Source organism: Oncorhynchus gorbuscha, linkage group LG08, assembly GCF_021184085.1.
Source record: "Oncorhynchus gorbuscha isolate QuinsamMale2020 ecotype Even-year linkage group LG08, OgorEven_v1.0, whole genome shotgun sequence".
Lineage (NCBI taxonomy): Eukaryota > Metazoa > Chordata > Actinopteri > Salmoniformes > Salmonidae > Oncorhynchus > Oncorhynchus gorbuscha.
The window spans coordinates 32093901-32121348 of record NC_060180.1 but is presented as its reverse complement, the minus strand read 5'-3'; the positions used below and the strand labels follow the sequence as shown (position 1 = coordinate 32121348).

Genomic DNA, 27448 nt, shown 5'->3' with positions numbered 1-27448 from the left:
GACTGGGAAGAATTTAAATTTATCGGCCATTTGAGAAATTTACCGGACTCATATCCATTGGGTGCATAACCCATTAGAGCGTCCGCCCACGGTGCTCAGAATGAGAGAAATCACATATTGGATTATTGTAATGCATCTTAACAGAACATGTAACTCGTGATGAAGAAGCCAGTAAAACATCATTTTCAAACATTTGCCTTCTGAACACCATTCTAAACAGTGCACCTTATAGCGGTTCTATGTCACAGAGATGAAATGAAAACCGATAGAACAGGCGAAAAATGGCATAGAGGTGGGTCCAATAGGGAAGTAAATGGAAATAAATTTGCCAAAATTCTATAATTACTCCTGTCTAAACATGAATAAAATACTTCACCAGAAAGCATGACTTGGCCACAGAGGAATTGAGGATTGTTAGCTTCTTTAAAAACAATTGCTGTGGAGTGTTTCAAATCACAAGCTCGTAGGCCTATGCCTGTTTGGGAACCCCACAATTTGGGCAGCATGCAATAGACCTAGCTGATTATTGAGTTGCAGCTGTCAGTGAAAAGCATGTAAAATATTTTGGGGAGGGGTGTGTGGCGAATATATAGTTGCGTTTCTCTCCAGTAGTAAATGTGCAGTCAATCCCTGTCATTTGGTTACATTCATTTATGTTAATGAATGTATTCATTACAGTCATTTTACCGTTCTCATTCTCGGAGTGGAAACGTTGCTTGCAGAGTTCATAACCTGCTACGCGTGTGATAAACTAGTTTTAGTTTATTTCATCATCGTCATTTGTTTTATCATTTTATCATTTTCTTTTGTTTGGAATTTTCCGTGTGAGTAAAAGTGAGTAAAAGTGTCTGGTTTCTCTGTCCTGATAACAGTAATTGAGACGGTGATCAGAAGCTGTGGGTGACACACACACACACAGGCCGGATGCCTCATCTGCACTACTCCCCAGTCTCTTCACCTGCAATCTTGCCTTGTGTCACTTCATCTGCGTCCCTTTTGCCCCTGCAACAAACATCTTAGGCAGATGTTGGGAGTTCCCACCTCTCTTACTTGTGCTTAGTTTGGATTGCTGTGCTCTCTCACTCGTACATTTTACAAGCATCCTCCTTTAATGTACTCTGCTAAGTGCATCAGCATTTTTTGGTGTAGTAGAGTACAACTGAGGTGTAATCTTGTTTTTGCCCTCTGGCATTTTGATTAGATAAGGGACACTTGATTCATGAGAATATTATATTGTTTGTTTCCGGAAATGGTCTGGAGAAGAGAGGAGGGGATAGGGTCAAGCGGGCAGGTTGTTGGGCGGCCAGCCGTCACAAGACGCGAGATTTCATCTGGAGAGAGAGGGGAGAGAGAGGTCAGAGCACAGGGTAGGGCAGTGTGAGCAGAACCAGCGGTGTCGTTTGACTTAGCAAACGAGGATCGGATGTCGTCGACCTTCTTTTCAAAATGGTTGACGAAGTCATCTGCGGAGAGGGAGGAGGGGGGATTCAGGAGGGAGGAGAAGGTGGCAAAGAGCTTCCTAGGGTTAGAGCCAGATGCTTGGAATTTAGAGTGGTAGAAAGTGGCTTTAGCAGCAGACACAGAGGAGGAAAATGTAGAGAGGAGGGAGTGAAAGGATGCCAGGTCCCCAGGGAGGCGAGTTTTCCTCCATTTCCGCTCGGCTGCCCAGAGCCCTGTTCTGTGAGCTCGCAATGAGTCATCGAGCCACGGAGCGGGAAGGGAGGACCGAGCCGGCCTGGAGGATAGGGGACATAGAGAGTCAAAGGATGCAGAAAGGGAGGAGAGGAGGGTTGAGGAGGCAGAATAAGGAGATAGGTTGGAGAAGGTTTGAGCAGAGGGAAGAGATGATAGGATGGAAGAGAGTAGGGTGGTAGAGAGAGCGAAGGTTGGGACGGCGCGATACCATCCGAGTAGGGGCAGTGTTGGATGAGAGCGAGAGGGAAAAGGATACGAGGTAGTGGTCGGAGACTTGGAAGGGAGTTGCAATGAGGTTAGTGGAAGAACAGCATCTAGTAAAGATGAGGTCGAGCGTATTGCCTGCCTTGTGAGTAGTGGGGGAAGGTGAGAGGGTGAGGTCAAAAGAGGAGAGGAGTGGAAAGAAGGAGGCAGAGAGGAATGAGTCAAAGGTAGACGTGGGGAGGTTAAAGTCGCCCAGAACTGTGAGAGGTGAGCCGTCCTCAGGAAAGGAGCTTATCAAGGCATCAAGCTCATTGATGAACTCTCCGAGGGAACCTGGAGGGCAATAAATGATAAGGATGTTAAGCTTGAAAGGGCTGGTAACTGTGACAGCATGGATTCAAAGGAGGCGATAGACAGATGGGTAAGGGGAGAAAGAGAGAATGACCACATGGGAGAGATGAGGATCCCGGTGCCACCACCCCGCTGACCAGAAGCTCTCGGGGTGTGCGAGAACACGTGGGCGGACGAAGAGAGAGCAGTAGGAGTAGCAGTGTTGTCTGTGGTGATCCATGTTTCCGTCAGTGCCAAGAAGTCGAGGGACTGGAGGGAGGCATAGGCTGAGATGAACTCTGCCTTGTTGGTCGCAGATCGGCAGTTCCAGAGGCTACCGGAGACCTGGAACTCCACGTGGGTCGTGCGCGCTGGGACCACCAGATTAGGGTGGCCGCGGCCATGCGGTGTGGAGCGTTTGTATGGTCTGTGCAGAGAGGAGAGAACAGGGATAGACAGACACATAGTTGACAGGCTACAGAAGAGGCTACGCTAATGCAAAGGAGATTAGAATGACAAGTGGACTACACGTCTCGAATGTTCAGAAAGTTAAGCTTACGTAGCAAGAATCTTATTGACTAAAATGATTAAAATGATACAGTACTGCTGAAGTAGGCTAGCTGGCAGTGGCTGCGTTGTTGACTTTGTAGGCAAGCTGGCAGTGGCTGTGTTGTTGACACTACACTAATCAAGTCGTTCCGTTGAGTGTAATAGTTTCTACAGTGCTGCTATTCGGGGGCTAGCTGGCTAGCTAGCAGTGTTGATTACGTTACGTTGCGTTAAAAGAACGACAATAGCTGGCTAGCTAACCTAGAAAATCGCTCTAGACTACACAATTATCTTTGATACAAAGACGGCTATGTAGCTAGCTATGTAGCTAGCTACGATCAAACAAATCAAACCGTTGTACTGTAATGAAATGAAATGAAAATGTGATACTACCTGTGGAGCGAAGCGGAATGCGACCGGGTTGTTAAGTGCGGAAGTTCTATTCGGTAGACGTTGGCTAGCTGTTGGCTAGCTAGCAGTGTCTCCTACGTTAAGGACGACAAATAGCTGGCTAGCTAACCTCGGTAAATTAAGATAATCACTCTAAGACTACACACTCTAAACTACACAATTATCTTGGATACGAAGACCGCAAAGACAACTATGTAGCTAGCTAACACTACACTAATCAAGTCGTTCAGTTGAGTGTAATAGTTTCTACAGTGCTGCTATTCGGTAGACGGTGGACGTTTGCTAGCTGGCTAGCTGCTGGGCAGATAGCAGTGTAGACTACTTTAGGACGACGAAATATGATAATTACGCAATTATCTTTGATACAAAGACGGCTATGTAGCTAGCTAAGAAGAAATTGCTAAGATTAGACAAATCAAACCGTTGTACTATAATGAAATGTAATGAAAAGTTATACTACCTGCGGACCGAAGTGCGGATGCGACCGCTCGCTCCAACCTGGGAGAGAGAAGTGGCACATTCTCTTAGCTGGCGTAAATTCAAAGTTATTACCACCACGTCTTACAACTGTAATGCAGGGGTTCCCCAGGGATCCATCTTAGGCCCTATACTATTTAGCTACTATATAAATGACCATCCTTGTGTTTCATGGTGTTGAATGATTTCATGCTCTATTTTTCTCTCGATCTCTCCTTCCTCTCCTCTCCCAGGCAGGTGCTTTGCATTCCGAGGCGAACAGGGGAATGACGAGCCTGCCATTGAGATGATGAAAGTGTCTCATCTGAAGTGAGTCCCCTACACACAGCCACCTCTTTACACCTGCCACACTCACGTACGCACACATACCCTTCACCTTAACTGCCACTGTCGCCTCTTTCTCGTCTCCCCACCGGGTGTTTTTTTATTAAGCCTATGTGCCGTCAAGGGATATCCATTGCCTTTAATTGTCCAGGGCATACTCTCTCATTCTGTTCCTGCTACTGAGCTGTTGTCAGAAGCACATGCTTTTGATGGCTAAAGGCTCTCTAAAGAGCTCTCTGCGTGTATGCATGAAGGAGGGAAGGGAGGGAGGGAGAAATATAGAGGGGGATGGTGAGAGAGAGCGATTGAGAGAAAAGAGGGAGGGTGAGAGATTTACCTTTGCAAGGGCTCAGCTGTCTCATTAGGACAAAGCAACCTTAATGAAACTTCAGACAAAGTACTGTAGCAGTATAATGCTTCTGGTCTTTGTCTCTGTTCCCTGAGAGCTAATTTATATGCTGATGCTATTTGTTCTTTCCCTAGAACAGCATGAACTCCAGGACAGCACAGGGCGCCCTTCACACAAAGAATGGATGTTTGAAATCTGTTTGTGCTTGCTTGTGTGTGTACGGATGTGTGTGTCTTTGAGAGAGAAAGTGTCCCATAGAGCACATGGGGATGATTTTGATGGTACAGACTGTGATGTTCTTGTACTGTGGTGTGTGTGTTGTACCCTACAGGCAGTACCTGGTGGTGGTGTTCAGAGACAAGCCCCTGGAGCTGTGGGACGTCAGGACCGGCACCCTGCTACGAGAGATGGCCAAGAACTTCCCCACTGTCACTGCACTGGTACTGAACACACACACACAGAAAAACCATAGCATACATGCATATACACCTAGGCATTGTAAACTGAGGCAATACTCTCCAAGAGTCTTTGTTGATTATTCTGTGTCTATCCAGTGCGTTCGGAAAGTATTCAGACCCCTTTACTTTTTACACATTTTTTTACATTCCAGCCTTTTCTAAAATATATATATATATTTAATTATCATCAATCTACACACAGTTCTACATAATAATGACAAAACTAAAAATAGGTTGGAACCACCCAAGACTCTTGCTAGAGCTGGCCGCCTGGACAAACTGAGCAATTGGGGTAGGAGGGAATTGGTCAATTAGGTGACCAAGAACCCAATGGTCAATCTGAAAGAACTCCAACTTTCTTCTCTAGAGATGGGAGAATCTTCCAGAAAGACAACCATCTCTGCAGTACTCCACCAATCAGGCATTTATGGTAGATTGGTCAGATTGATGCCACTCCTTAGTAAAAGGCACATGACAGCCCACTTGGATTTTGCCAAAAGGTACATAAAGGACTCAATGACTGTGAGAAACAAGATTCTCTGGTGTGAAAATCCAAGATTGAACTCTTTGGCCTAAATGCCAAGCGACACATCTGGAGGAAACCAAAGCATGGTGGTGGCAGCATCATGCTGTGGGGATGATTTTCAACGGTAGGGACTGGAACATTAGTCAGGATCAAGGGAAAGATGAACGGAGCAAAGTACGTAGAGATCATTGATGAAAACCTGCTCCAGAGTCCTCAGGACTTCAGACTGTGGCGAAGGTTCACCTTACAACAGGACAATGACCCTAAGCACACAGCTAAAACAATGCAGGAGTGGCTTTGGGACAAGTCTCTGAATGTCCTTGAATGGCCCAGCCAGAGCCCAGACTTGAACCTGATCTAAGACCAACGCTCCCCAAGCAATCTGACAGAGCTTGAGAGGATATGCAGAGAAGAATGGGAGAAACTCCACAAATACAGGTGTGCCAAGCTTGTAGCGTCATACCCAAGAAGACTGAAGTCTGTAATCGCTGCCAAAGGTGCTTCAACAAAGTACTGAGTAAAGGGTCTGAATACTAACGTAAATGTAATATCTGTTTTTTTATATTATTTATACGTTTAAAAAAAATCTAAAACCAGTTCTTTGTCATTATGGGGTATTGTGTGTAGATTGAGGGAAACATTTAATTTCAGAATTTTTTCTGAATGCACTGTACTCCTGTATACACATATTTTTATATTTTCAATTTGGAAGATTAGTTGGGAAAGTTATCCTCTCTCAGCAAGGACGTCGCTACATTAGTCCAGAGAAAAACGGATAAATGGAGAGTGATGTGGGCTGGAAAGTCTGAGCCACAGTAACGTTAATAATACATTCTCTCCCCAGCCCCTTACTGCCTGCTCATTTCCACATTGATTGCACCCTCCGGGCAAAATGGGGCAGTTGTTTTGGCCGCAATCCTGAATGATGAAACAGGGTATGGGAAAGAGTGGAGCTCTTTTGTGAATTTGTGGGTGTGGTTCCAAGGAAAATAAATCTCAACGTTTGTCCACCAACAATCGTGTTCTTCAAGATGTCAGGCAGCTGAAGAAATCTCCATGAACTGTGTGTGTGTCTGTGTTGGTCATGCACTTTTTGCGTTTGTGTGTGCAGGAGTGGTCCCCCTCCCACAACCTGAAGAGTCTGAAGAAGAAACAGTTGTTAGCACGGGAGGCCATGGCCAGATATACCACTCTGTCTGACACCGAGCAGAGCAGCGTGGAGTCCTCCGTTATCAGGTCAGAGAGCAGGGGGCATGAAGGGGGGTGGGTCGCACCTCAGCACTAAGACCTAGAGTGTTGCCAAATGGTCAGAAAAAACTCCTACTCATCATAAATTCATTGAAAATTCTCGATGTGTCTTTCTTAATATTGTGTGTGTGTTTCTCGGGGTGAGACGTGGTGTAGGTACAGTGGGGAGAACAAGTATTTGATACACTGCCAATTTTGCAGGTTTTTACTTAAAACTCATACAATGTGATTTTCTGGATTTTTGTTTTAGATTCCGCCTCTCATAGTTGAAGTGTACCTATGATACAAATTACAGACCTCTACATGCTTTGTAAGTAGGAAAACCTGCAAAATTGGCAGTGTATCAAATACTTCTCCCCACTGTTTCTTCACTACCATTCAAAGGTTTGGATTCACTTAGAAATGTCCTTCTTTTTGAAAGAAAAGCACATTTCTCACAGAAACGTCTGTAGCGTCCGAACGGTCTGGCCTACGGACTATTATGACCCCTCTATGGGAAGGTCTCTCATGAACACGTACACTACCTTTCAAAAGTTTGTGGTCACTTAGAATAGCAAAAAAATGTGTCCATTAAAATAACATCAAATTGATCAGAAATACAGTGTAGACATTGTTAATGTTGTAAATGACTATTGTAGCTGGATGGAATATCTGCATAATTATATAGAGGCCCATTATCAGCAACCATCACTCCTGTGTTCCAATGACACGTTGTGTTAGCTAATCCAAGTGTATCATTTTAAAAGGCATATTGATCAATTGCAATTATGTTAGCACAACTAAAAACTTGTCCTGATTTAACCTCTTACGTCCCCCCATCCCGGATCCGGGATCGTGACTACAGCTCAAGCTCATTACCATAACGCACAATGCGCAAAAATATTCCAAAAAATATTTAACCTCCACACATTAACAAGTCCAATAGCTCAAATGAAAGATAAACATCTTGTTAATCTACCCAGCAAGTCAGATTTCTAAAATGTTTTACGGCGAAAACATAGCACATATTTATATTAGGTAACCACCGAAACAAAAGGCAAACGGCGACCATTTTGTCCCAGAAAAAAATAAAATTTAAAAGTAGGATTAAAATAATTCACTAACCTTTTGAAAATCTTCATCAGATGACAGTAATATTACATGTTACACAGTACATTTAATTTTTTCCAATAATATGACATTTATATCCATAAATATCGGTTTACAATGACGACATTTCAGAAAATGCTTCTCAAATGTCCGGAGAAATGATGATAGCTCCGACAACGTCAGATAACAAGAATTAACATGACTAAATATACATGTTCTACACATATTTACAAAGATACACTTCTTCTTAATGCAACCGCTGTATTACATTTATTTTTAACGTTACAGACATCGTTCACTGGACTATACTATGAGTCAGCTCTCAGATATTAGCAGTATGTCTCCTCTACATTTGGAGTCCACAGAAACCACAAATAACCACATAAATATTCCCTTACCTTTGATGTTCTTCCATCTGAAGACGTAGAAGGAGTCATACTTACCCAATACATCGTTTGGTTTCACGTTGTGTGTCCCGGTATTAGCATATGCTAACAGCTTCAGTTGAAATGCGTAAAAAATGACTTCTGGTCCAGCACTGTTGCGTATCAAAACTTCCAATTTACATATTATATGTCGAATAAACTGGTCAAACGATGTGCAAAATCGAGCTTTATGATGTTTTTAGCATGTAGAACAAAGAGCAACGCTAACAGACAATCCGGCTTGAAATGCTGCATCATGGAAAAAGACGTAGTCCAAATCGGCCACGCGCAAAAGAGTGCCTGATTTTCAGAGGGACACGAGCAATTTCGCCCGCCAAACGTGCAGGGCTCGTGGGATTCTCACAATGAACGCGCCACTTGAAAGCTGACATCGCGCTGAAGAGAGACTGTTCCTGGATCTGTAGCTCCCTGGGAAGGGTGTGGCTCATGACGTCAAAGTTGAACCAACTTTTTCTTCACAAGAGAGAGTTTGGGAGAAAGGCTGCCCTTTCAGTTCTGCTTTACATAGAGACATAATTTAAACGGTTTTAGAAACTTTAGAGTTTTTTATTCAATAATCATTTTTATATGCATATATTAGCAATTTTGGGTAAAAATATTTTCAGTTTACTATGGGTACGCACTTTCTCCAACGGGGAAGTATAGAGGAGTCATAAGAGGTTAAAGAAGCAATAAAACTAGTTGAGTATCTGGAGCATCAGCATTTGTGGGCTCGATTGCAGGCTCAAAATGGCCAAAAAGAAAGACCTTTCTTCTGAAACTTGTCAGTCTGACCTTGTTCTCAGAAATGAAGGCTATTCCATTCGAGAATTTGAAAACTGAAGATCTCGTACGATGCTGTGTATTCCTCCCATCACAGAACAGTGTAAACTGGCTGTAACCAGAATAGAAAGAGTGGGAAGCCCCGGTGCACAACTGAGCAAGAGGACAAGTACATTAGTGTCTAGTTTGAGAAAGACGCCCCACAAGTCCTCAACTGTCAGGTCCATTAAATATTACCTGCAAAACACCAGTCTCAACATCAAAAGTGAAGAGGCGACTCCGGGATGCTGGCCTCTGCGTGTTCTTTTGCCCATCTTAATCTTTTATTTTTATTGGCCAGTCTGAGATATGGCTTTTTCTTTGCAACTCTGCCTAAAAGACCAGCGTCCCAGAGTCGCCTCTTTGCTGTTGACGTTGAGACTGCTGTTCTTTGATCAATTTGCCTTTTAAAATGATAAACTTGGATTAGCCAGCACAACGTGCCATTGGAACACAAGAGTAATGGTTGCTGATAATGGGCCTCTGTGCGCCTATGTAGATATTCCATAAAAAATCTGCCGTTTCCAGCTACAATAGTCATTTACAACATCAACAATGTCTACACTGTTTTTCTGATCAATTTGATGTTTTTGTAATGGACAAAAAATGTGCTTTTCTTTCAAAAACAAGGACATTTCTAAGTGACCCCAAACTTTTGAACAGTAGTGTATCTAGTCATGAGTGGATGATCGGTTGGCCGGAATGTATTTATAATATATTGTACACTGCAAATTGACCACAACTAAGCCCAAATATAAATTTGATTTGAAAATAACAATTTCATACCTTGATCACATTGAGACACAATCACGTCACTATTTATGGGAATACTTGGGAACAGACTTCCTAAATTGAACACATTTTTAGCTGAATTCCTTGTCTTTTTTTGACAAAAACTAAAATCTAAAAGAGGCCAAAAAAATTGTCTGGTTTTGCCCTGCGTGTTGCTGACCCCTGATCTAGCCCTCTCTTTATCAGTGGTCCTCACTAGTAGAATGTGTTTGTATGTGTCTGTAGTCTTCTGCAGGATGCAGAAAGTAAATCGGAGGGAGGAGGCCAGGCCATTTCAGCGAGGGAACACTTTGTGTTCACAGACACAGACGGACAGGTGTACCACATCACTGTCGAGGGTAATACCGTCAAAGACGGTGCCCGCATTCCCCCAGACGTGAGTCTTAACTCAATCTCCTCTCCCATCTTCTCCTTCATGTATGCTGATCTAATGCTTCTGTAATTGTACATGCTAAGTCTACACTCTACATTCTCCTCTTTACTCTCCAGTAGAGGTCGTCTGATTTAATTGCAATGGCCGATTAATTAGGGCCGATTTCAAGTTTTCGTAACAATCGGAAATCGGTAATTTTGGATGCCGATTTTGCCTTAAAAATGAGAAAAATCTTATTTTCAATGACGTTGGGTTAATAACTGCCTTGTTCAGGGGCAGATTTTTACCTTGTCAGCTCAGGGATTCAATCTTGCAACCTTACGGTTAACTAATCCAACGCTCTAACCACCTGCCTCACAAGGCGAATGCAGTAAGAAGCCAAGGTAAGTTGCTAGCTAGCAATAAACTTAATCAATCATAATCACTAGTTATAACTACACATGGTTGATGATATTACTAGTTTATCTCACGTGTCCTCCTTGCATATAATCAATGCAGTGCGCATTCGCGAAAAAGGACTGTCGTTGCTCCGTGTACCTAACCATAAACATCAATGCCTTTCTTAAAATCAATACACAGAAGTATATATTGTAGCGACCCGCACAGACAGCTGTGTGTTATGTGTTAGGCTAGGAGGTGGTTGTGTTGTACTGACCAGTACCCGGTGTTCGCGGGGTCCGACATGTCAATCAACCTGCTATCTGCCAATCACGGGAATGACTGGAATGTTCTGATGCCGGGCATCCTGGTGGTTGGCGTGGAGGGGGGTTGGGCAGGGGGGTGGAGCATTGGAAGTTAAGACCAGGTTCAGCCTTTGTTCTCTCTCTCTTACGTCTGGGCTTCACAAGAGAAGGTCACGATTGGCTTGTGGGTTATCTGTCATCTTTTGGCGTGTGCTACGGCCCAAACAGTAGCCTGTGTAAAGTTGGTTTAATAAACCGTCAATTCGCAAACTCAAGCCTCTGTCTGGACAATTTTTCATTTATGATCTAGTCAGGTCATTACATTGGTGTCAGAAGTAAAAACGTTGATACAAGTTAGCCGGCTAGCTAGCTGACTTATGTGGCTAGCTACCGTAGGTGAGAACGGGGATTGAAAATGCTTCAAGGGAATCCGAAAGTGAAGGTGGAGGTAGGGGACGATTATGGCCAAGGAGGTGCGTGTGAATGGACGTCGGGGGGTTCTGTCTGAGGAGATCGCCAGGGCGTCGGAGCGCAGAGGCCGCTTGAGGGAGGACGTTAGAGTGATGGCGGCTGAAGCGGGCAGGAGTGCTTCGTCGACTGTATTTCGCGCGGATTCTGGTGGGCGGACCGAAAGTGGCGACGTCGACGCGGCGTGACGAGGAATCTGGGGCTCAGGATGTAAACAAACATGGCGGCGCCCAGTTCCCGGCTGCGTCCGTATCTGTTAACCTGTTAGTCCTACCCACACCGTATTCGGTAGCGTAATCATAGCCTCAAGCTCATTACCATAACGCAACGTTAGCGATTTCTAAAAATCGCAAATGAAATGAAATAAATATGTCTATCCTCAAGCTTATCCTTTTCTTAACAATCCTGTCGTCTCAGATTTTCAAAATATGCTTTAGAACCAGAGAAAATCAATAATTTGTGTAAGAGTGGTGATAGCTAGCTTAGCATTTAGCGTTAGCATTTAGCACGCAACATATTCACAAAAACCAGCAAAGGGATCAAATAAAATAATTTACCTTTGAAGAACTTCAGATGTTTCAATGAGGAGACTCTCAGTTACATAGCAGATGTCCAGTTTTTCCTGAAAGATGCTTGTGTAGGACACAACGTTCCGTTTTGTTACTATGCATTTGGCTACCGAAACTAACCGAAAATTCAGTCACCTACACGTCAAACTTTTTTCCAAATTAACTCCATAATATCGACTGAAACATGGAAAACGTTGTTTGAATCGATCCTCAAGGTGTTTTGTCATATATCTCTTCATTGAAATGCCATTCCTGGAAGCCTGCATTGTTCTCAGATTCGGATGGAAAAATACTGGTAGGTGACTTTTGCGCACCAATTTCCACACAGACACCGTGCGGGACCCCTGGTAAATGTAGTCTCTTATGGTCAATCTTCCAATGATATGCCTACAAATACGTCACAATGCTGCAGACACCTTGGGGAAACGATAGGAAGTGTCCGTTCATTCCTGTCGCATTCACAGCCATATAAGGCGATCATGGAAAACGTGCCATCAGAAATCCTGTTGATTTCCTGGTCGCTCAAACATCTTGGTTTTGCCTGTAGGTTTTGTTCTAAGGCACTCACAGTGAAAATCTTTGCAGTTCTGGAATCGTCAGTGTCTTCTTTCCAAAACTATCAATTCCAAGCATAGTCGAGCATCTTTCCGTGACAAAATATTGCGCTAAAAACGGGCACGTCTTTTTATCCAAAAATGAAATACTGCCCCTAGAGTCTTAACCGGTTAAGACCCCGAAGTATTCCGGTAAGGCGGATTGGGAAGCATTTCATGCTCAGTTTGAACTGTTAGCTCATTTTAGGGGGTGGTCGGATGAAGAAAGGGCACTGCAGTTGGCTTTATGCCTCACGGATGAAGCTCTGGCCTGTTTGATATTGATTAGCCCCGAGGACAGGCATGATTATGGTGCTTTAGTGGGAGCACTGAGGAGGCGCTATGGACAGTGTGTACAGCCCGGGCTACTGCTCTCCGAACTGAGTAATAGACGCAGGCTGCCTGGAGAGCCTCTACGGGTGCTAGCTAATGACATTGAGAGCCTCTCTCGGCGGGCATATGCTCACATGCCCCCCTCCGTGCAGAGCGAGCTAGCACGGGACCAGTTCATACAGGCGCTCTCTCCTACAGAGCTGCGCATACAGACCCAGCTGGCTCATCCTGAGTCATTGCAGACAGCCTTGGAGATGGCTTTGGAGAGGGAGCTGGTGTGGGCTGGGGCTTCAGCTGGGGCTTTGGTGGGGGTGCAGGGAGACACACCCTCTGTGCGAGCTGGGGGGCAGAGCAGCCCGGAGCCGGAAAAGCCTGCTTGGGTGGCCGAAATGACAAAACTCATTCGGGCTGTGTCGCTACAGGCGGCACGAAACACAAGCCCTGGTCCCAGGGTCTGCTGGGGTTGTGGCCAGCCAGGCCATCTGCGCCGAGTTTGCCCCATGTCCCCCAGAGCTCAGGGAAACGGCTCGGGGTCCGCATAGACCAGGTAGTGCGGACCCCTGGCTTTCTATCCCAACCACCATCATCTTCAGGAGGAGCCCACCGGCACAGACGGGGAAGCAAGGCTCCACTTCCCCCAGAAGCAGACGAGGGCAAGCGGATGGAGCCTGTTGTTGTGGTGGGCCGGACCTGTGTTGGGGACTTTTGTCATGTCCCTGTCACTGTGGAGGGGGTGCCCTGCTCCGCCCTGGTGGACACTGGGTCCACAGTAACCCTGGTGAGGCCAGATATTGTGCCAGGTTGGACTCAGTGTGAGCCTACAACTGTGCAGCTCCGCACAGTCACAGGTGAGCTGGCACCCATGAAAGGGAAGGGAATAATGACTCTGACAGTAGGGGGCAGGACTGTGCGTCATCCTGTGTGGGTGGCGGCTGTGCAGGACCCTTGTATCCTGGGGTTGGACTTTCTTAGGAGCACAGGCTGCCAGTTAGACCTAAATAGGGGCACACTGAGCTTCCAGGGAGGGACGGAAGTCACCATGGCCCCCCTAATGTCACATTCACTCAACCCAACAAACCCTTTACTCCAACAGTTAAAGCAGCAGAGACTTATGGCTGCGCCCCCTCCCCCACAGCTGTGTGTGACTTTTCCCCAGTCCCCCTGTCACCTACGGCGGTGTGTTACATTCCCCCAGCTACCTCCATTACACAGCCCTCTGTGAGCCCGGGCCGCACCCCCCCAGCCCAGCTACCCCAGATGGGAGAGGAGAGGACACTGTCTGCAGTGAGGGAGATATGGGGGAGGAACTGTGTTGGTCTTGACCCCGAGCAGCAGGAACGGTTGTGGCAGTTGCTGTTTGAATTCAGAGACAGCTTTGCGTTGAGTGAGGAAGAGGTGGGTCAGACTCATCTGGTGCAGCATGAGATCGACACAGGTGATGCTCGACCCATCAAGATGCGTCCCCGCCGTATCCCGCTGGCACGCCAGGAGGCGGCAGACAAGGCTGTGTTGGAGATGCAGCGGGCAGACTTCATTGAGCCCTCAGACAGCCCCTGGGCGGCGCCAGTCGTCATGGTTCCGAAGAAGGGGGGCAAGCTGAGGTTCTGTGCGGACTACAGGCGGCTGAATGAGGTAACCAGGAAGGACTCATACCCCATACCACGTATCGATGAGTCGCTGGACCTGGTTAGGGGGTCCTCCTGGTTCTCCTCACTAGACCTCTGCAGTGGCTACTGGCAGGTGCCCCTCTCCCCAGAGGCCAGAGCCAAAACTGCGTTCTCCACTAACAGAGGACACTGGCAGTTCAAGGTCCTGTGCTTTGGCCTGTGCAACGCTCCAGCTTCTTTTGAGCGTTTGATGGACAGGGTGCTGGTTGGCATCCCCCGACAGCAGTGTCTGGTATACCTCGATGACATCCTGGCCCATGGCAGCTCCTTCCAGTCAGCCCTGGGGGCGCTACGGCGTGTGCTGGAGAGGGTGGCTGCCGCAGGTCTGAAGCTCCACCCCGAGAAGTGCCACTTCATGAGGAGAGAGGTGTCCTTCTTGGGCCACCGAGTTGGGAAGGAGGGGATCAGCACCATGGAGGACAAGATAGGGGCTGTCAGAGACTGGCCCACCGACCAGCGTCAGCTGAAGAGCTTCCTGGGCCTGGCCTCGTACTACTGTGTCACCCGGCGGGAGCTCTTGGCTGTTGTGGCTTCCGTCAAATACTTCAAGTACTACCTGGGGATCTGCCCTGTACTGTAAAGACTGACCACTCTGCTCTCCAGTGGCTCATGTCTTTCAGAGAGCCAGAGGGGCAGGTGGCACGCTGGTTGGAGGAGCTTCAGCCGTATGACTTCACGGTGGTGCACAGGGCAGGGGCACGCCACTCCAACGCCGACGCCATGTCCCGTCGGCCCTGTACTGCAGATGGCTGCCGCCACTGTGAACGGAGAGAGGGACGGGAGAGAGAGCTGCGGGCAGAGGAGGGTGTCTGTGCCACAGTGTGTCGGGCGAGCGGGCCTGTCTGCTGTGAGCTGCAGACTGTCGACGTGGCTGAATGGCGGAAGCAGCAGGGACGGGACACAGACCTACAGCCAGTGCTACAGTGGGTAGAGGCGCAGGTGAGGCCACCATGGGAAGAGGTGACAGCGCTCTCACTCGCGACCAAAGGGTTGTGGTCGAAGTTTGAGAGACTGCGGCTGGCTGATGGCGTGCTACAGCAGGCATGGAAGGAGTCAGCTACGGGAGAGGAGAGGTGGCAGGTGGTGGTCCCAAAAGCATTGCGGGAGGCTGTGCTCCAGAGTACTCATGGGGGGGTGGGGACTGGACACTTTGGGGTCACAAAAACACTGCGCCGTCTCCGTCAGGGCTTCTACTGGGGGCAGCACAAGAGGGATGTGGAGGACTTTTGTCGCCGCTGTGACAACTGCACCGCGAGAAAGGGCCCCCCAGGCCGCTCTCATGCTCAGCTCCAACAGTTCCCAGTGGGGGCTCCCATGGAGAGGGTGGGAGTGGATGTAGTTGGGCCGTTCCCCACCACAGACAGTGGAAACCGCTGGGTGCTCACGGCCATGGACTATTTCACAAAATGGCCCGAGGCCTATGCTCTGCCTGACCAGGAGGCAGAGACCATCGTCAACGCCCTGACAGCGGGGATGTTCAGCAGGTTTGGAGCTGCAGAGTCCATCCACAGCGACCAAGGCAGAAACTTTGAGTCCCGTGTGTTCGCCACCATGTGTGAGAGGCTGGGTATGCACAAGAACCGCACTACTCCTCTCCATCCTCAAAGTGATGGCCTTGTGGAGCGCTTCAACAAAATGCTTGGACAGCAGCTGGCCATTGTCTCTTCCAAACACCAGCGTAACTGGGACAAGCACCTGCCTATGGTCCTCATGGCATGCCGCTCCGCTGTTCAAGACTCCTCCTCCTGCACGCCTGCCCTCCTCATGCTGGGGAGAGAGATCCGCACCCCTGCGGAGATGGCGTTTGGTCGGCCCCTGGATAGCCCTCATGTTCCTCCGGGGCCGGAGTATGCCCGGAGACTCCAGGACCGCCTGGAGACAGCCCACACCTTCGCCAGAGAGCAGCTGGTGAATGCAGGTGTGAGGCAGAAAAGGAACTATGACGTGCACACCCGGGGAAGGCACTTTGTGGCTGGGGAGCTGGTCTGGGTCTACAGCCCCCTAAGGAAAAAAGGCAGATGCCCCAAGTTGGACAGTCACTGGGTGGGACCCTGCAGTGTCCTGGAGAGGGTAGGGGAGGTTGTGTACCGGGTGCAGCTTCCTCCCAGGGGGAGAAAGGTGGCACTGCACCGGTACAGGTTAGCCCCATACAGAGGGGCCTCTTCTCCCCAAACCCCAGGAACCCCCACAATTCCCCTCTCTGGCAATGACATTCTCCAGGCACCCACCCTCAGGTGCCGCAGACAAGGCTCCAGACAGCCCACTCCCCCTGTCTCCCCCCCTGTGTCACCGCGTGGTTCCCCAGAGCCACGGAAAGTATTACCCGTTCCCGCTTCCTTGTCCCCCCATATCCCTGCCTTCATCCCCTGGTTCCCAGAGGGGCACTCTGCGACCATCACGGCCACGCAGGCAAAGGAGACCTCCGGGTCGCTTCAGAGACTTTGTTTGTTCCCTCGGGGACGAGGGACTTTGTGGTGGTGGGGCTGTGTAGCGACCCGGACAGACAGCTGTGTGTTATGTGTTATGCTAGGAGGTGGTTGTGTTGTACTGACCAGTACCCGGTGTTCGCGGGGTCCGACATGTCAATCAACCTGCTATCTGCCAATCACGGGAATGCCTGGAATGTTCTGATGCCGTGCATCCTGGTGGTTGGCGGAGTGGCGTGGAGGGGGGTTGGGCAGGGGGGTGGAGCATTGGAAGTTAAGACCAGGTTCAGCCTTTGTTCTCTCTCTCTTACGTCTGGGCTTCACAAGAGAAGGTCACGATTGGCTTGTGGGTTATCTGTCATCTATTTGGCGTGTGCTACGGCCCAAACAGTAGCCTGTGTAAAGTTGGTTTAATAAACCGTCAATTCGCAAACTCAAGCCTCTGTCTGGACAATTGTTAATTTATGATCTAGTCAGGTCATTACAATATTTTTAAACCTGCATATTTAGCTAAAAGAAATCCAGGTTAGCAGGCAATATTAACCAGGTGAAATTGTGTCACTTCTCTTGCGTTCATTGCACGCAGAGTCAATGTATATGCAACAGTTTGGCCCGCCTGGCTCATTGCGAACTAATTTGCCAGAATTTTACGTAATTATGACATAACATGGAAGGTTGTGCAATGTAACAGGAATATTTAGACTGATGGATGCCACCCGTTAGATAAAATACGGAACGGTTCCGTATTTCACTGAAAGAATAAATGTTTTGTTTTCGAGATGATAGTTTCCGGATTCGACCATATTAATGACCTAAGGCTCGTATTTCTGTGTGTTATTATGTTATAATTAAGTCTATGATTTGATAGAGCAGTCTGACTGAGTGGACACTAGCAGGCTCATAAGCATTCATTCAAACAGCACTTTCGTGCGTTTTGCCAGAAGCTCTTCTGTTTATGACTTCAAGCCTATCTACTCCCGAGATTAGGCTGGTGTAACGATGTGATGTGAAATGGCTAGCTAGTTAGCTCATGTTCTATTCAGTTTCTCATGCTCGTTATCCGATAAATGTGTTTCTTGCAGAAATGCAATCTGACATCCAAGTTGTTTCAACTGATAGAGTACTTTCTTTTTCTTAATTACCCTATGAATGCATTGCTTATTACCTTAATTGTTCCCTAATGTTTTATAAGCCGATGAGATGACATTTGAAACCATTCCAGTAAGAAAGGGACGTTTGGTGGTAGTTTCAGCACGTCTCTGAGTAAGTGTTCAACCCACTGCACACTATAAATGTTATGCGACCCCGTAGAGTCTCACGCTGCACCTCATAAACTTCTTGAGTGCCTCACACCTGTCCTAGAGCCGTCTGTCCCTCCGTAGCAGGTATGAGAAGAGGCGGTCAGTGCGAATGCACCCATCCTCCACTGTTCTAACTTGATTATCTGCCTCAGTCACCCTTTCACCGAGTCCCTTAACAGATTGTTCCAGCTTAGCTATGGGCACTTGTCATCTTACTCAGGCTTTTGTTAATCTCCTGTCGGAATTTTCTACATTGTGTTAGAATTGTGCTCACTTTGTTTGCCTGTGACATGCGCATCACCATCATCGGCACTATGTGGCGAGGGACTGCGGCTCCTCATGTCGTTTTGTTTTCCCTTCGGGACTGACTTCCTTAAGTTGCTGGTGTTTCTTTTATGCCTACTCACACTGAATCTATTCCAGGTGTTTAACTCAAATTTGGGGTATAAAAAAAAGGTGACTGGAGGTAGATTTAGTTTAGGATGGATGATGCTGTGCCTAGCAAGCAGCCATTAGATAGATGACAGAAGATGCAGCTCTCTCTCGATCTCTTACTGGGGGTAGAATGAGCACAGCCTGTTTTTAAATTATAGTTTTAATCAAGAGGGATTAGGCCTATTTCTGTTCTGCATGTGGTGTTCAGAGTTTATGCTCTTACAGAATTCTGCATGCAGGGTTTTAATTGGATGTTTGTCCCATTTGGCAAATTCTTGTTTTGTAAGCGGACCCTACACTTCGCTGCCATATATAGTGCAATTTGTTACATTTTTATTTTAATATTTTTAGCCAGATCCTAATTGGTGCGTCTAATTTGATAGATATTTTAATGGCATAGAAAGCCCTCCTTGTTTTGTGTTTCAAATTGTTTTGTCACATATGTACAGTTCCTTCCGAAAGTATTCATACCCCTCGACTTATTCCACATTTTTTTGTTACAGCCTGAATAAAACATGTATTAAATAGATTTATAGATCCCTTAGTGACAGTGAAAACATGTTTTATTTTAAATTATAGCACATTTCTTGGGAAAATGAAATACAGAAATGTCAGAAATGCTCCTGAGTCAATACATATTAGAATCACCTTTGGCAGCGTTTTACAGCTGTGAGTCTTTCTGGGTAAGTCTATAAGAGCTTTGCACACCTGGATTGTACAATATTTCTTCAAGCTCTGTCAAGTTGGTTGTTGTTCATTCCTAGACAAGTCTTGCCATAGATTTTCAACTGATTTAAGTCAAAAATGTAACTAGGTCACTCATGAACATTTAATGTCATCTTGGTAAGCAACTCCAGTGTATATTTGGCCTTGTTTTTAGGCTATTGTCCTGCTGAAAGGTGCATTTGTCTCCCAGTGTCTGTTGGAAAGCAGAATTAACCAGGTTTTCCTCTAGGATTTTGCCTGTGCTTAGCTCTATTCCGTTTCTTTTTATGCTAAAAAAGACTCTAGTCCTTGCCCATGACAAGCATACCCGTAACATGATGCAGCCACCACCATGCTTGAAAATATTAAGAGTGGTACTCAGTGATGTGTTGGATTAGCACCAAACATAACGCTGTATTCAGGACATAAAGTATTTTTGTTGTTGCAGTTTTACTTTAGTGCCTTATTGCAATCAGGATGCATGTTTTGGAATATTTTTTTTCCGTACAGGCTTCCTAATTTTCACTCTGTCATTTAGGTTAGTCTTGTGGAATAATTACAATGTTGTTGCTCTTTCTTCAGTTCTCATTACAGCCATTCAAATCTGTTTTAAAGTCACAATTGGCCTCATGGTGAAATTCCCGGGCGGATTACTTCCTCTCTGGCAACTGAGTTAGGAAGGACACCTGAATCTTTGTGGTGACTGGTTGTATTGACACAACAATGTGTAATTAGCCCCCAAAAGTCGATTTGATTCACCGTCCTGTCAATCTAAATAACATAATAAATAAATAAAAATCTGTCAATTTAAGCGAGAGATCTGCCGATGTCGCAATTCCACATCTGTGGTGAAAGGCGGCAGAGCTGGACCAGTGTTTGTTGCACCATGAGACATGCCAAAAATCGTTCTTCTCATGAAAACGTCTCTAGCACCTGACACTGTTGGACCACTCTGTGACCACTCTATGGGAATTGGAGACTCATGAACATAATGCTGTTCTCGGTTTTGCTCATAAGTGTCATGGGACTCATCTGAAGGTAACCAGTACCAGTTAAAAACAATGGAAGTACCCCAAAACGGGTTAAATATGTGTAAAAATATATATAATACACTGCTCAAAAAAAAATAAAGGGAACACGAAAATAACACATCCTAGATCTGAATGAATGAAATATTCTTATTAAATACTTTTTTCTTTACACACAAAAATGAAAATCAAATTTATCAACCCATGGAGGTCCCAGGGCCAACCGCACCAGCATATGGTCTCACAAGGGGTCTGAGGATCTCATCTCGGTACCTAATGGCAGTCAAGCTACCTCTGGCGAGCACATGTAGGGCTGTGCGGCTCCCCAAAGAAATGCCATCCCACACTATGACTGACCCACCGCCAAACCGGTCATGCAGGAGGATGTTGCAGGCAGCAGAACGTTCTCCACGGCTTCTCCAGACTCTGTCACGTCTGTCACATGTGCTCAGTGTGAACCTGCTTTCATCTGTGAACAGCACAGGGCGCCAGTGGTGAATCTTGGTATTTTCTGACAAATGCCAAACATCCTGTACGGTGTTGGACTGTAAGCACAACCCCCACCTGTGGACGTCGGGCCCTCATACCACCCTCATGGAGTCTGTTTCTGACCGTTTGAGCAGACACATGCACATTTGTGGCCTGCTGGAGGTCATTTTTCAGGACTGGCAGTGCTCCTCCTTGCACAAAGGCGGAGGTAACAGACTTGCTGCTGGGTTGTTGCCCTCCTACGGCCTCCTCCACGTCTCCTGATGTACTGGCCTGTCTCCTGGTAGCGCCTCCATGCTCTGGACACTACGCTGACAGACACAGCAAACCTTCTTGCCACAGCTCGCATTAATGTTCCATCCTGGATGAGCTGCACTACCTGAGCCACTTGTGTGGGTTGTAGACTCCGTCTCATGCTACCACTAGAGTGAAAGCACCGCCAGCATTCAAAAGTGACCAAAACATCAGCCAGGAAGCATGGGAACTGAGAAGTGGTCTGTGGTCACCACCTGCAGAACCATTCCTTTATTGGGGATGTCTTGCCAATTGCCTATAATTTCCCCCTGTTGTCTATTCCATTTGCACAACAGCATGTGAAATGTATTGTCAATCAGTGTTGCTTCCTAATTGGACAGTTTGATTTCACAGAAGTGTGATTGACTTGGAGTTACATTGTGTTGTTTAAGTGTTCCCTTTATTTTTTTGAGCAGTGTATATTATTATATTATTTTTTACACATATTTAACCCCTTTTTTGGGTACTTCCAGTTTGGTTCATCCTTGATAGCAATTTCCAAATGCCTGAAGGTACCAAGTTCATCTGTACAAACGATAGTACGCAAGTATTAAACACCATGGGACCATGCAGCCATCATACCGCCCAGGAAGGAGATGCGTTCTGTCTCCTAGAGATGAACATACTTTGGTGCGAAAAGTGCAAATCAATCCCAGAACAACAACAAAGGACCTTGTGAAGATGCTGGAGGAAACACGTACAAAATTATCTATATCCACAGTAAAATTAGTCCTATATCGACATAACCTAAAAGGTTGCCTTAGCAAGGAAGAAGTCACTGCTCCAAAACCTCCATAAAAATGTCACACTACGGTTTTCAACGGCACATGGGACAAAGATCGCAGAGAAGTGTCCTCTGGTCTGATGAAACAAAAATAGAACTGTTTGGCCATAATGACTATCGTTAAGTTTGGAGGAAAAAGGGGGAAGCTTGCAAGCCGAAGAACACCATCCCAACCTTGAAGCACTGGAGTGGCAGCATTATGTTGTGGAGGTACTTTGCTGCAGGAGGGTCTGGTGCACTTCGCATAATAGATGGCATCAAGACGCTGGAAAATGATGTGAAATTTTGAAGCCGTATCTCAAGACATCAGTCAGGAAGTTAAAGCTTAGTTGCAAATGGGTCTTCCAAATGGACAATGACCCCAAGCATACTTCCAAAGTTGTGGCAAAATGCTTAAGGACAGCAAAGTCAAGGTATTAGAGTTGCCATCACAAAGCCCTGACCTTAATCCTATAGAAAATTTGTTGGCAGAACTGAAAAAAATGTGTGCTAGCAAGGAGGCCTACATCCCTGACTCAGTTACACCAAGTCTGTCAGGAGGAATGGGCAAAATTCACCAAACTTATTGTGGGAAGCTTGTGGAAGGCTACCTGAAACGTTTGACCCAAGTTAAACTATTTAAAGGCAATGCTACCAAATATTAATTGAGTGTATGTAAACTTCTGACCCACTGGGAATGTGATGAAAGTAGTAAAAGCTGAAATAAATCACTCTCTACTATTATTCTGACGTTTCACATTCTTAAAATAAAGTGGTGACCCTAACTGACCTAAGACAGCGAGTTTTTACTTGATTTAAATGTCAGGAATTGTGAAAAACTGAGTTTAAATGTATTTGGCGAAGGTGAATGTAAACTTCCGACTTCAACTCTATACATATACATACATACATACATACATACATACATACATACATACATACATACATACATACATACATACATACATACATACATACATACATACATACATACATACATACATACATACATACATACATACATACATACATACATACATACATACATACATACATACATACATACATACATACATACATACATACATACATACATACATACATACATACATACATATATATATATACGCATACAGTGGGGCAAAAAAGTATTTAGTCATTCACCAATTGTGCAAGTTCTCCCACTTAAAAAGATGAGAGGCCTGTAATTTTCATCATAGGTACACTTCAACTATGACAGACAAAATGAGAAAAAAAATCCAGAAAATCACATTGTAGGATTTTTAATTTATTTATTTGCAAATTATGGTAGAGTAGGAGGCAGTTCACTCTGGGCACACTATTCATCCAAAAGTGAAAATGCTTTTTTTCCCCCTCTGCCTGCACATTTAACTTGCTAATAGAAATTTGGAGAAACAGATTTAAGTATCCCTGTATTAAAGTCTCCGGCTACTAGGAGTAACGCCTCTCGGTGAGCGTTTTCTTGTTTGCTTGAATACAGCTCATTCAATGCTGTCTCTGTGCCATCCTCAGTCTGTGGTGGTATGTAAAACAGCTATGAAAAATACAGTTAAAAACTCTCTAGGTAGATGGTGAGGTCTACTGTTTATCATGAGATACTCTACCTCCTTAGAAATTGTGCACCAGCTGTTATTTACAAAATACATAGTCCACCACCCCTTGTCTTACCAGACGCCGCTGTTCTATCTTGCCAGTACAGCGTATAACCAGCCAGCTGTATGTTGATAGTGTCGTCGTTCAGCCACCACTCCGTGAAGCATAAGATATTACAATTTTGAATGTCCGGTTGATAGTTTAATCTTCCGCATAGGTCATCGATTTTATTCTCCAAAGATTGGACGTTTGCTAGTAGAATGGAAGGAAGTGAGGGTTTGTTCGATTGCCTACGAATTCTCAGAAGGGAGCTTGCCCTCTGAACACTTTTTCTCCGCCACCCCTTCACGCAAATCACTGGGATCTGGGCTTGTTCACGAGAAAGCAGTATATAATTTGCGTCGGGCTCGTCAGTTGTTAAATGGAATAAAAGGATTCTGCCAGTCATTAGTGAGTAATCGCAGTCCTGATGTCCAGAAGTTATTTTCAGTCATAAGAGAAGGTAGAGGAAACATTATGTACAAAATCAGTTTAGAAATAAGTTACAAACAACGCAAATAAACAAACAAATAACACAATCGGTTGGGGGGACACAAAACATCAGCCTTCTTCGGCGCCATTGTCACTGATGTAAGACAGATGTATTCATTGCAGTTTCTATCTATTAATTGTCCAAATTCATGGCCACTTCCCACACTATATTGGTATAGAAATGTCCCAAATGCCTTACTATACTTCATTCACAAACATTCTATGAATTTATGAAAAAGTGAAATCTGAATTTATGAAAACGTAAGAATGACCATATCTAAGATGTTTCTCTTAATATTTTAATAAGATTTAATGTGGCTAAAACGATGTCAGATCCTCTTTAAGTTGATTACCAGAGGATTATTATGGAGTAATTGTAGGAATTTCTGAGTGAGAGTTATTTGGTTAAAGTTGCTTGGGTTGTTTGTGCTGTCCGCTCTGCTCTCCTCACCTCATAGCACCATCACCCTCTCTTCCTATGTATGTTGCAGGGCAGTATGGGTAGCATTGCGTGCATCGCCTGGAAGGGAGACACTCTGGTTCTCGGTGATGTGGACGGGAACCTCAACTTCTGGGACCTCAAGGCCCGTCTCTCCAGGTAACAAGTCACGTGTGTGCTCATGTGTGTTCATTCATCCGTGCATGCGTGAGTGTGTGTAGTACCTCGATGTTTGTTCCAGGGGGATCCCTACTCACCGTGGTTGGGTGAAGAAGATCCGTTTCGCACCTGGGAAAGGGAACCAGAAGCTACTGGTTATGTACACAGATGGGGCAGAAGTCTGGGACACCAAAGAGGTGAGAGTTATTTTTCTCTATTGGTCCTTCCTCTCGTAATAGCATCTAGAGACATTCCGTGTAAATTTCAATCAAGGTTCAAAACTTCAAGAATAACCTATGGGCCAAATTCACACAGATTGTCCCACTAGCTAAAAGTTTGACTTTGTGTGAATTCAAAATAGGGTGCCACACTAAATGATCGACTGAAGATCTGCACTTTGATTGACCCTCCTTCATCAAAGGTCCTCCCCAGAATGATTTGCCTAAGGCATCGTATGTATTTCTGTAATTTACTGGTGCTCTTAGTCAGTGCATTTAACTAAGGTGATAAACCACATGTAGGCATTACAAGTAAAACACTCCTCAATAAAGCCGCTATCAGCAAAATCAGTGTTACAAAAAAGAAGTGTTAGTACAACAAAGCCATGTGTGAGTATTATTTATATACATAACTGTTCAGAAGTGTGGGGTCACTTAGAAATGTCCTTGTTTTGGAAAGAAAAACAAATGTTTTAGTCCATTTAAAATAACATAAAATTGATCAGAAATGCAGTGTCGGCATTGATAAAATATAAAAGATTTAAGATGGGCAAAAGAACACAAACACTGGACAGAGGAACTCTGTTTACCTGAATTGTGAGTCCCCAGTGCTGCATGTAAAGGAGAGATATGGATCTCCTATAGGGGATTGCATGTGCACCAACAGAGAGAGAAGCTGGAGAAGCTTTCGCGGCAGGCAACAGATGGCGTGGGCGGGAGCGAGAGAAAGGATGAAGAAGAGGGAAAAATATAGGAGAGATCTCAAACGCACCAGTGCTCTCTTGACTGCTGTCTCAGACTCCTACTCGCATGTGCGCACGCTCATACACTCAAACACAGACATCTGTATGGACAATTTTAAGTTTCATTTTGACAGTTTGACAGGTTGGTTTGAGAACTATGTAAACGTTTTACTTCCTATCATCTGTCAATCTAATCCTAAATATTATCCAATTAACATCCAACCTCAAATCAATTGGAGCACATCAGCTCTAAACCAATCACATAACAATGCACCTTCCCCTGACCAATCAGAGCTTCTGTAGTGTATCCATGCTCCTCCCCCTGATCTCTGATCCCTGTAGGTCAACATGGTTAGCAGCCTGCGGATTGGTCGGAACGTGAACTATCGTATCCTGGACATCGACTGGTGCACCTCTGACAAGGTGGTGTTAGCCTCTGAGGACGGCTGCATCCGTGTGCTGGAGATGGCTATGAAGTCTGCCAGCTACAGGATGGATGAACAAGACCTGACCGGTGAGAGATGGGAGAGAGAGGGAAGTGAAGAGAAAGGGCATATAGGTTTAGTGGAAGTAGAGCTGCGCCCGGATTCTCCACCCTTCTCCCGAAGTCCAGTCATGAATTTCTGATCATTGGATTGGTGAAATAATCGGCTAAAGGGCCTTTTCAGCATTGTTAAATCCATAGTGTGCAGATCCATAGTAGAATCAGGATGCAGCCTGCCACAGTCTCTGAGAACAGTGGAGTAATTAATTAGTTACCATATTTCATTGTCAAATTGTAGTTCAAACTACTGATATAAATAGTTGAGCGATGAACACTGAACATTTACAGTATTAAGGGTAGTTATCTGACACTAGCAATTGCCCCAACTTCCTAATGCTCTTTTGACCTGTAAACTTTGACCTCTAACCCCCTCAGATCCTGTGTGGTGTCCATACCTGCTGCTCCCCCGTGCTGCCCTCACCCTGAAGGCCTTCCTCCTGCTGCAGCCCTGGTCTGGCACATTCACCATGGACATCACACAAGTGTACGTATCAGCTCTAAATGGGTCCCACATTAACCCTCTTGAGTCTATTTAGCGTAATAACAAAATCCCCATACAAATCTGTCTGTTTGAGCATCCGACAATAATGGCCTTCCACATCTGCGGTACAAGGTGGCAGAGCTACAGCGGTGTTTGTCAGACCCTGACACAATCTGAAAGTCAATCTTCTCACAGAAACTTCTGTAGCGTCCCGAACGGTCTGGCCTACAGACTATTATGACCCCTCTATGGGAAGGTCTCTCATGAACACTTACACTACCTTTCAAAAGTTTGGGGTCACTTAGAATAGCAAGAAAATGTGTCCATTAAAATAACATCAAATTGATCAGAAATACAGTGTAGACATTGTTAATGTTGTCAATAACTTTTGTAGCTGGAAACGGCAGATTGTTTTATTGAATATCTACATAAGCGTACGGAGGCCCATTATCAGCAACCATCACTCCTGTGTTCCAATGGCAACTTGTGTTAACTAATCCAAGTTTATCATTTTAAATGACTAATTGATCATTAGAAACCCCCTTTTCAATTATTTTAGCACAGCGGAAAACTGTTGTTCTGATTAAAGAAGCAATAAAACCAGCCGCCTTTAGACTAGTTGAGTATCTGGAGCATCAGCATTTCTGGGTTCGATTACAGGCTCAAAATGGCCAGAAACAAAGAACTTTATTCTGAAACTTGTCAGTCTATTCTTGTTCTGAGAAATGAAGGTTATTCCATGCGAGAAATTGCCAAGAAACTGAAGATCTCGTACAATGCTGTGTACTTCTACCTTCAAGGAAGAGCGCAAACTGGCCCTAACCAGAATCGAAAGAGGAGTGGGAGGCCCCGGTGCACAACTGAGCAAGATGACAAGTACATTGGGGTGTTTA

At 45.5% G+C, this 27448-nt stretch overlaps 1 protein-coding gene across 1 annotated transcript in view; it reads left to right on the top strand.

Moving 5' to 3' along the window:
- wdr11 (WD repeat domain 11) overlaps positions 1–27448 on the top strand; it is a 150771-nt gene that overhangs the window by 87444 nt on the left and 35879 nt on the right. Inside the window, exons 13-20 of the mRNA XM_046359175.1 lie at positions 3900–3975; positions 4671–4779; positions 6435–6559; positions 9925–10075; positions 24463–24569; positions 24652–24766; positions 25873–26044; positions 26450–26558. Coding sequence (XP_046215131.1) covers positions 3900–3975; positions 4671–4779; positions 6435–6559; positions 9925–10075; positions 24463–24569; positions 24652–24766; positions 25873–26044; positions 26450–26558 — 964 coding nt within the window. The remainder of the gene's footprint in view (positions 1–3899; positions 3976–4670; positions 4780–6434; positions 6560–9924; positions 10076–24462; positions 24570–24651; positions 24767–25872; positions 26045–26449; positions 26559–27448) is intronic.